The 10,200-nt window shown below is 36.4% G+C and overlaps 1 protein-coding gene across 7 annotated transcripts; it reads right to left on the bottom strand.

Annotated features, from left to right (window-relative positions):
* Window positions 1–208: 208 nt before the first annotated feature.
* Window positions 209–9,210, bottom strand: LOC100806639 (uncharacterized). Of its 7 annotated transcripts, none has more exons than XM_006590363.4 (12): window positions 8,750–9,210; window positions 8,186–8,539; window positions 6,390–7,149; window positions 6,186–6,271; window positions 5,984–6,078; window positions 5,502–5,804; window positions 4,848–5,345; window positions 3,911–4,595; window positions 3,585–3,815; window positions 3,355–3,479; window positions 2,248–2,651; window positions 209–1,791 (listed from the first exon to the last, which is right to left on the bottom strand). In XM_006590363.4, the coding sequence occupies exons 3-12, from the start codon at window positions 7,131–7,133 to the stop codon at window positions 532–534; spliced, it is 4,431 nt and encodes a 1,476-aa protein (XP_006590426.1). In that variant the 5' UTR covers window positions 7,134–7,149; window positions 8,186–8,539; window positions 8,750–9,210; the 3' UTR covers window positions 209–531. The 7 variants fall into 7 exon arrangements, with proteins under 7 accessions (XP_006590426.1, XP_025980122.1, XP_014619229.1 ...); XM_026124337.2 differs by having other exon boundaries at window positions 6,390–7,182; window positions 8,186–8,262; XM_014763743.3 differs by having other exon boundaries at window positions 8,186–8,262.
* Window positions 9,211–10,200: the final 990 nt, after the last annotated feature.

The following is a 10,200-nucleotide window of genomic DNA, read 5'->3' as shown; positions in this document are numbered from 1 at the left end:
GCCACAAATCGCATTGCAGAAAAACAAAACAGCAGCATTACAACACTGGCATTGTCATTCAGATTAGTCCTTCGTAATCATCGAGAGGAACAAACCACACACCAAAATCATTAAGTTCACTTTCAGCAACAGGAGTTTCATTTTCAGTATAGAACTTGTTCAATAATTAAGCGCTTACCAAGAATAACGATGAAAAAAAGACAGAATGGAGCCAGGAACAGAGGAAACCCTGCCATAAAAATAGTCACCCGCAAGTTCCTTGTAACATCTGAAATTATGCCGGCTTCAATTCTCTCTATATATACAAACAGCCGTTAACTATGCATTCTGAACAAAAAAAAACTAACATAAAAACATGTATGTAACAAAGGATTAAAAAAAAAAACTTATTGACTCTTGTTGAGGACAATGGCTCCTTTCTGTAGGGAGAGAGGCTGGAAGATTATATCTATCTATCATACAGGCTGGGCCATCAGGAACAAGATAAGATAATTTACATGATTGGAAGCAACACATAAGCAGCCAGCAGATTTATTTTCTCCCAAAAAGGAAAAACGGGTTGTTCACACGCTGCCCATCAGGCAAAAGCTCTGCAGCGTTTGTGTGTTCCTTGTTTGGAGATGGAAAGGACAGAGAGAGGGAAAGAGATGCAGCGACACCTTCATCCTCCTGCCTGTCTCCCAAGTTATCAGGGTGGTTATTTTGCCTGTCTACTGCCCCAACTAAGAAAGGCAGCATACCCTTAGGCGCAGCTGGTGGTGGTTTTGTTTTTCCCCCTAAGGCAAGCTCTAGATTGGGAATCCCATCTTGAAATCCTTCATCATACTCACCAACCCCTTTGGTTGACATACTATCCATCACTGATAGTGAGTTGGTAATATTCAGTGTGCCAACTGGAAAGAAGGTTCTTTCCAGGGTTCCCAAGTCCTCCTGGATGATTTTCTCATCACAAGCTTCCTCACATCCTTTGTCCTCAACTGAAGAACAGGAGCCAAGATCATTTCCAAGAGATGTAAAACTGTCATTAAAAGAGTCTCTACCTCCAGAACCATAAATCCCACCGAAAATTGTCTTTAGCTTCTTGCCAGAACTTTCTCTGTCTTCTAACTTGGCATTTCCCTCATTCCAAGGTATTTTCTGACAACTGATACCAGAACCCTGCATAATTGTGTCAGAAAGATCTACATGCTGAACTTTATCATAAGGTAGCGCGCAGTTGATCCCTTCTTCACTTGGGTCTTCATGAAAAGTTGCCTCCAAGTCAATATAGTGATCAGCTTTCTGTTTCCTCTTAAGCCATTGCCAATCTTCCTCAACGTCCATTTTTTCTGAAGTTTTATCCTCACATATATTGGTTACAGCACCTGTTTCTTGATCTTCAAGTGTTGCCTCCAAGTCAATATAATGATCATCTTTCTGTTTCCTCTTGGGCCTTTGCTGATCTTCATCAACAACAATTGTTACTGAATTTTGATCCCTACTAAAATTGCTTGCAGCAACTGTTTCTTGATTTTCAATATTTGCCTCCAAATCAATATACGGACAATCCTCTTCTTGTTTCTTCTTAGGCCTCTGCTGGTCTTCATCACTGTTCATTTTCTCTGAAATTTTATCTTTATCAATATTGCTTGCAGCACCTTTTTCAGAAGGAAACAAAGACACAGTGTTCTCTTGCTTGACAGAAATATCAGAATCAGTTTTTGTTTCCACAATCCTACTAGTTGCACTCCTTCCCATTGCTTCAGGAGGTTTAGACTCTCTGCACTGTTCTTGTTCAAGTACACTAACTTTCTGCATAAAGAAAGAACATCTTTCAACAAACTGAGATGATTGGCATTAAAGATAACAACTACTCTTCACAAAATGGGTTTTTAAATAATGATCTCAAGGTAGGTTAGGTTCAGTTCACAGCATAGCTTACAACCAACAAGATGTTAGACACATAAAAGGGAATTCACTCAAGGGATTTCATCCGACACACACATACAGAAATATATTATATTCTTATCACTGCTGCCATGCTTTTGCCATAAGACACAACACCATGTGCTATATTTTTTATGGTGTTTTTTTTGGCTTGCTTCCATAGGCCATAAACAGCATTGCTTCAAACTTACTTAGTATGAGAGAACATGACCAGATCATAATGTTGACATCACATATGCATGAAAATAGATTTTTATCCATTGAAAAAGAAAAAACTTTTTGGTCTATCAAATTTTATGTATTTAAGGATAAAAACATTACCAGGGATGAACCAGTGGAGTTCATTTCTTGACATAACAGAGTACTGCTTGTTGGAACCCTTGATGTAGATTTTGAGTCAATCCTACTATCTAGCTTCTCTAAGCTTACTTGTGAACCCAAATGTGTCTGGTCATTGACATCAACATTCCTACTTCCAGTAGTCTGATGTTGGTCTATGGAAGTGGATGGGAGAAGTGCATTGCATGCTTTATCACAATCACTTGATTCTTCATCCTTGCACTGTGGCGAACAATGTGTTTCAGGCATAGTCAAAACAGCAGTTGAGGATTTCTCCTCAACTGGCATTACATTCAAACTGGGAATACTAATCTTTTTTGCAGAATCTGAATGATTGATCCTCCTCCCCCTAAATACGCCCCATAAGAAAAACAACATATTCCAGCCTGCCAAAAAATAGGATCATTAGCAGTCTAAACGTGTTAAAAAGTGAATTTAAGAAAATTATTCTTTGAGAAGTCATTGGCAAAAACAACAATGCTAGAGTCACCACCTCTACTTCCTATTAGCAACTAAGAGACAAGATGGAAGGATCTAATACCAAGTGAGGACCAACTCTCCCAAAAACTCAAGTTATTAGAAAAAAGCTCAAGAATGATTTATATCTAACACCCACTAATGATCAAAAGGGGAACCAAAGATTGACCGAAATTTAGAAATAGTGACACACTAATGCCTACTGAAAGCACGGTCAAATTATTGCTTTTGACGTAGTCCAAATTCAATATAAGAACATTCTTATTTTTTGCAACCTAATGCATTTTATTGATACTAATCTTATTCAGGATTCTGATATCATATAAAGCAACATTGAATCCTAAATAAATGGGATCACCACTCAGGCAAATGACAAGCAATAATTTACCAAAAAAAAAAAATACACATAAGGTGCACTCAAGAACAGAAGAATGTTCCTCTTTGTAGAAAATTCTGAAACAATCTTTCCCCAAGACATTTCAAAATTGCACATGAAATAATTTCAGCAGTCCATGAACACTAATCAAGGCACAAACCCCAACCGCACAAGTATTTTCCACAAGTTGCTTACAATGTTAGATTGTTTGACAAAAGTATGGAATAATTCCTTACGCTGTGAATTTTCAGGAAGCTGGTTGGAAGGGAATATCAGCAGCTCGACACCATCAAAATCTCCTTTAAGTGCTAAATCATTTCTAATCATGTGATCCAATAGACCCTTGTAGTGTCTCTCATAACTGTGACAGAACATAACTAAAAGGTTAATTCTTACAACAAAGAAAAATGAATTTTTTGCATTTCATGGTCTACTGTCAATATAAGAATAATATCCATCTGCTTGCCTTTCAACATCCCTGGCAAAGAAGTAAAGAGCAATATTATCATCACTAACACCACCATGATGAAATTGTGAAGGCCACATGCTCAAGCGAGAAATTTCACTGAGGGAAACTTTGGGTAGAAACTTGTTCACTACCCCAAGAACCTTAGGAGAAGCACAAGAGGATAGATGTGCCTGAAGTCCAGTATATATATCAGGAGGCTTTCCATTTCTATGCACTTCAAAGACACCCCTGCAAGCAAACAACAAAGCTCATGTACAACACACTTTATTGCAAAGCATGACAATTAAAGCAGCAAGAGCAATCCAAAACAAAATGTTTCATACTGCCAGGTGTATTCATATTCAGGAAAGGCCAACATCTTCAAAGGAACACTTGACATTGTCAAAGCTTTATTAGACAAGTCTCTCACTACAGGCTTTCCAGTTGCAAGACCAATGGAATCTGACTTTCCTGGTTGGGACCGGAAGTCAGTTGGACAAGAGTTAAGTTGCTTCAAACCATTGGCAGATGAACATTTGGAAGAATCTGAGGTAGAATTCTCAAGGATTTCTCGTTCTTGGGTTTCATCAGCAGATATGCTATTCTTCAGTGTGCTGGAAACCAAAACTTGGTCTCTTGAAGTCACTTCGCAATTCAACTCTGTGCCTGCGGTAGAAACCTCGTCAGTTTGATTAGATACTTCTTTCTTCTTGTAAATTTCAGGCCTTCTAAGTAAAGCAGCCTGGATTGCAGCTTTCAATGTATTGTCTTTATGCATCTCCTCTTTTGAACTACTCGAGGCAGTGACAGATATTTCAGCACCAGATTCCTGTGTAGAAACAGCTGTACAACATTCCAAAGCATGGCCGAATTCCTTACATTTTTGGCAGAATTGGTTTTTTGAAGTCGGAACAGCTGGCCTTCCACGATCACTAGAACTATTTCTGCTTTTCTCAACCTGATTTGCTGTCTCTCGTGATCGAGGCAGCACATCCTGTTGAGTTTCATCAACACGGGTTGATGTTCTCTCTGTAAATTTCAAAGAAAAATTAAATAAGAAACAGTACTTGAAGTTGAAGATAGCATAGTTTGAAACACAAAATCTACTGGTGAAAGAATGATGCCCCAGCTGAAACTAAAACAAGGGCAAATAACATAGATGATGGCTTTATGAAACCGAAACTAAAGTATCAAGTGCAGCAAATTAACCCTCCCCCATCCCCCTCCCCAAAAGAAAATAAAAGGTAAGCAGGAATAATATGTTTCTAATTGAGATCGCACCTGAACTAACTTGAGGCTCCAAACTTTTCCGGCTTATATTACTCATTGACCTTGATAATGCACTTGATTTTCCATCCTGGTTAACCTTCAATTCTCGATTGTTGTTCATTGCTGAAGCTTTGTTGCTTTCAGCATGAGGTGTAAGCTTTTGATCACCCTTAGGAGATGAAACAACTGAACTAGCCACAGGACGATCAATCCTAGATGGAAATTTCCTGTCAAATGCACCTGATTCTTTTAGATGTCTAGATCCTTTCAAATCCTGAGTAGTTGCAGACTTTGGCGAAAGCATTTTCACTTTTGATTCAGTTGCATTTGATCGCCCCAAACTTGAGGATTTGAATAATGTTGATTTTCCAGTCACCCGAGCAGGCATCTCCATGTTCTTTGAAGTATGTTCATTACCCCCTTTTTGTTTTTGGGGAACAACTTCATCAACAAGTTTGACTCTTGGCTTGGAATTTAAGTTGTTGAATGAATTAGACTTCAACAGCATACCTATCCATAAGAACAAAAATTGAATTTGGAATAAATAAAACCCTAGGATACATGATACAATATCATTATGGAACCCAGTTGCTCAAAAGACCTTAAGACCCACAGAAAATATAGAAAGTTGCAGTGAAGCACAACAGATGAAAAATAAATCCATACCTTTTGGATTTTGACCCCGGGAACCAATGGAAGGAGAGCGAGCAATCTCTGTGTCATAACAACCAGAGTGGTTTCGAATAGGCATCAGAAGACCAGGCTTCACTTTTGATTTATCTAAGCTCTTAAATGAAGATTCTCGGGACACTGGAACTAATCTCTTGGGACTTGATGTCTTTGGTGATCCTGTACTTGATTCAAGAGCTTGTCTTTTTGCTGCTGGAGCTACTTCAATGTTATCAGAGAGTCTTTTGCCAGAAACTTGTGAGGTTGAACTAACTTCAACCATTTTTTTGTCATCAACATCTGAACCACAGAATTTAATTCCATAAATGTCAGCATACAGCCATAGATATAGAAATGGGTGCTTGGATGTTTACTCAACATCAAAGCATGCAAATTCAGTTCGCAGAAGCACAAAGAGTGTAAAATGTCAGACCCCATAATGCCTTTTTTTGTAATATGATATACAACTTCACTCTTACCCAGTCTTTTTTTTTCATTCTCCTCTGCATCTTTGCATTCTTCACATAACCAATCCCCTTCAGGGACTTTCTCGAGCATTTCTCGCATGCAGTAGCTAATTCAAAGACATAATAATGGTAAAATTCATTTTGAACTTTAGAGAAAGGAATTTGCAACAATATAATAGAAAATAAAAATAAGGTCAAACTTTCTTATGCTTACGTGTGCTCTGCACCATCACTGCACCTACTACATATGGCAAGTAGATCCTCACGACCAGCATCTCCACAGATGTCACACACCTTTACCTATTTTCCAGTCAATGAAATCAGAAACAGAACTCACCAGTCACCTCTCATTTTCATCTCAATCAAATTTAGTTTCAGTAAAAAAAAAAAAATAACAGAGAAAAGGAAAGATACTCACATCATGTTCCACAACATCTGATTCATCACTCTCGTCTTCAGATTGAGGTTCCTGCTTGCCAGGTGATTTAACCAGCTCTTCAGCTTTCTCACACTGTCCATCTTGAACTGCACATTTAGGATCTTCATTGTTAGCATCACAGACATCAGTATCTGCTTCTGACTTGGGACATACTTTTAGTGAAATCTTGGAAGTACTCTCAATAAGGCCATCCTTAACAGCAATATATTTCTTGCCAGAAACAACAGGTTCCCTCTCTTTGGTCAATGATGAACTAGAATTCTCAATGAAGCATTCTGACAACTTTTCTGGGACATGAGAACATGAATCCCTTTCCACATGCATTATTATTCTCTCTTCATTCCTTTGATGGCTATCGTTCACTAAATTAGCATCACTGGCTCTACTGATACAAGAAGTGTTGTCATCATGACCTTCTAAATGCTTGGAATCCTGATACTTATTCGGTATGATTTGTCTACTGTCGGCATTTTCAGACAGAGCATCATGACTTGAATTAACACTCTGCATATTACTTGTTTCACTGACAGTGTGCTGTGAGCTTTCACAAGCTCTGCTCCTAAGAGAACATGCATTATCCTCATCCATAGAATTGGCCTCTCCTATGCGACAGTTTTCATCAGAAAACTCTTCAGCCTTTGACCCCATGAGAGCATGGTTAAGATGCATGCAAGATGAACAAGGAGCTGAGCACACATTGCAAGTTCCCGATTCAAGTCTCATATCAGTGTTCTGAATCCTAGATTGTTTGACAAACTTTTTTCAGATTCAGCTGAAAAATAATCAAAACAAAAAAGAAAGATGAAAATTTTGACTCAGACTCTAACTAATGCTTTTCACAGGGTTGAGGATACCCTCCAGTGACAAAGTTTCACTATGTTACGGCATAGGATTAACACGAATGATTTATCATGATTCACAAGCACAGAAGCTGCATCAGGATTTATCTTATCATATTTGTGAAACATATTTTGAAGTTCAGTGACTAGTGTTCATCTTTTTTCTCAAATGTGAGGACATCGTGCAAGTCATGGATTTACTCGGATATGTTGCAAAGTCGCAACATTTTCTCTGAGCACGTATGATGTTTTGGGTCCTTAAAAGGAGTGTATTTGAATATACTGCGATGTCAATCATCCCATAACTTATAGCCAGAGTTTCTTACTCTTACATCTAAATAGGATTCCTTGTTAGGCTTGTGGATTTTAGCTAATAAATTCTTTAGGATACTTCCTTGTCATACATGCTGAGAATGGAGCACTCTCTTGAGCTAATGACTTTCATTGTTTTTTTCTTGAAATGACTGCTTAAGGGGGAATCCTAATTCTCAATAGCTGTACTTATCTATTAATGAACTCTTCTTTAAACATAAGAAAGATGAAGACCATAACTAAATCCAGAAATATAGTTTTGCCACCATAGAATTTCAATTCAATCAGCCGGTCCTCAATAAGGACAATAGCAAATAAGAAAACAATAAACCAAAAATATATACTAAAGCCAATGCACACACGTGATGCATTCAGATTATATGCATACAATTCTGTTCAAACATGACAGCACCTTCAATCTCTCACTCCTACAGCTTTTGCAGAGTAAAACGCTAAGAAAATTATCTTATGGCAACTTGTCAGGCATAATGTTAATCATATTTGATCTTCCAACCATTCTAGTTTAATAGGTAATAATATTACTCAAATGAGGCAGCTTTTTAACAGTGACAAAATAATAAACGGATTGCAGTAAAAGAAGAAAAGGAACAGCCTGTGAATTACCCTGTTATCTCAGCATGTTCTCGTGAATATTATGATGATGATTGATGACTCATGCCTGAGGTTCTAGAATCTGGAAACTTCTCAATGTCATGAAGAATTTACATCCAAATCACATAAGCAAACATTGCCCCAACTTTTTCAGGAAAAAAAAAAAAAGGTTCTAAGCAGGTACCACTCCGTGAAATACTTCTCTCAACCAAGAATCTAACAGAGAATGCAATTTTGCAAATCCTAATTGAAGTGCGCTAAAAGGTCCCCCCCACCCCCAAAAAAAAAATTCCTTCAAGTCCCAAAACCCTTTCCAAAGACAAAATCAAACCCTAATCCAACCACACACTGAATTATAGCTTCCCCCTGTCAGAACCAACAAGTACCCAACTGTTCAACTGTTCCAATAAATTCAACTCAACACAGCCAGAACAGTTTCAAACAAAGCAAAAATTAAGAAAGAGCGAAAATCGATTTTAAGGGAATTGAAGGGAAATTAGAATAATCAAATAAAAAACCCTAACTGGTACGAAAAATTCAGGTGAAAACCATGGTGGTTGCATTCCACAGGCTTACCTTGCGTTAGGCAAATTCCGATGAGAAAGAAGAGAGAGCGAAGTGGCCGCCGGTACGACGTCGTGAAATCAATCTGCGTCTTGGAAATACAAGAGTTTAGAGTATCTGTCTGTGACGATCCATAAAATGGAGATTCAAAATGAAGGGTTCCCAGATGAGATGAAGAGCATGCAAATTTCACACACACAATTCATGCAACAAACTCTCCCTATTTATTATTTATTTATATTCAATAAAATTTATTGCAGCGTTAATTATATAATAAATTTTGTTCCTTCTCTCCTCATTTTCATTTTTCTTTTCTGTGAGTGTGATCTGAAAAAAAAAAGAGTAAAATTTCAGAAATGGACTTTTATTTTTTTATTTTTTCATCAGAATCAAAATCCATCTATCTAACCCAGCTGGCTTAAACTCTCGGTCTCTCTCTCTCTTTCTTAATGTAGCTTCCTCAAAAAAATTCTCTAGCTCTCTAGATTTTCTAAATCAAATTCCATGATTCATTAATTAAGTCAAATTCAAAATCTTATTTAAAACTGAATTCTGGATTTTTTTTTACTTTTCTTTTATAACACCTTATTTATTTATGTTTTTGATTTACTTTTTTAGTAGTATTATTATTTTTTTCTCCATTATTTATTCAGTCATTTATTTACGTTTTATTATTGTAAACGAACCTGGGACCACTAAGACAAACAGGTGAAGGAGGATGAAGTGAGCAGCCCGCACGTGTGAGTTCAAGAAAAGCCTGGCGCGTGGGTCAGTAGGCAGGCGGTTGTGCCTCACGTTTTGCCCGTATATCTTCACGTTTTTATCGAACAAGAATTAGGAAGAAAAAAAATGAGAAAAATGACCCTTTATGATAATTTTATTATTTTTTATAAAATTATGTTAAAGACCCTATCAATACTAATTTAATGTAAAGGATTGACGCTTAAATTTGAAAAAGTATATTTTTAATTCCTAAACTATTTTTAGTCCCTGAACAATAAATTTGAGAGATTAAAATTATATTTTTTAAAATTCAAGAAACTAAATATAATCTCTCTTTTTTTAAAATTTAGAGAAACAAAACTGTATTCATCTCACATTTTAGAAACTAAAAATATGATTAAGTTTAATTTTAAATCAATGCACATAAACGTAACTATTCTTTAGCCATGGTTTATGCGTATTTTTAAAAACTCATTTATAAATAAATTATAATTAAATAATAAATTATTCCAAACTTTTTTTACCCACATGTCATGTAATTATCACTCACTTTAATTTCGTTTTTTTTAAAGGTTCACGACATATTAATGAAAGTTTGAGAGTTTGATTTTAGTACGTATAAAAAAAATTATTAAGGAAAAAAATTATATTTATGATTTATTATACATATACAATTTAGATAATTATTATAAGAGTTTAATTTTCATAAATATTGTATACTACCAATTAAATAAAAATCA

Source organism: Glycine max, chromosome 11 (assembly GCF_000004515.6).
Source record: "Glycine max cultivar Williams 82 chromosome 11, Glycine_max_v4.0, whole genome shotgun sequence".
In the NCBI taxonomy this organism is placed as follows: domain Eukaryota; kingdom Viridiplantae; phylum Streptophyta; class Magnoliopsida; order Fabales; family Fabaceae; genus Glycine; species Glycine max.
This window is presented reverse-complemented; position numbering and strand designations above follow the sequence as displayed.

Excerpts from the sequence above, each read along its gene's own strand:
- LOC100806639 (XM_006590363.4), bottom strand. The coding sequence starts at position 7,133 with ATGAGACTTGAATCGGGAACTTGCAATGTGTGCTCAGCTCCTTGTTCA. Across the intron at positions 6,272-6,389 it reads CAGATGTTGTGGAACATGAT|GTAAAGGTGTGTGACATCTG; the intron begins GTGAGTATCTTT and ends ACTGGAAAATAG. Across the intron at positions 3,816-3,910 it reads GAATATGAATACACCTGGCA|GGGTGTCTTTGAAGTGCATA; the intron begins GTATGAAACATT and ends GTTTGCTTGCAG.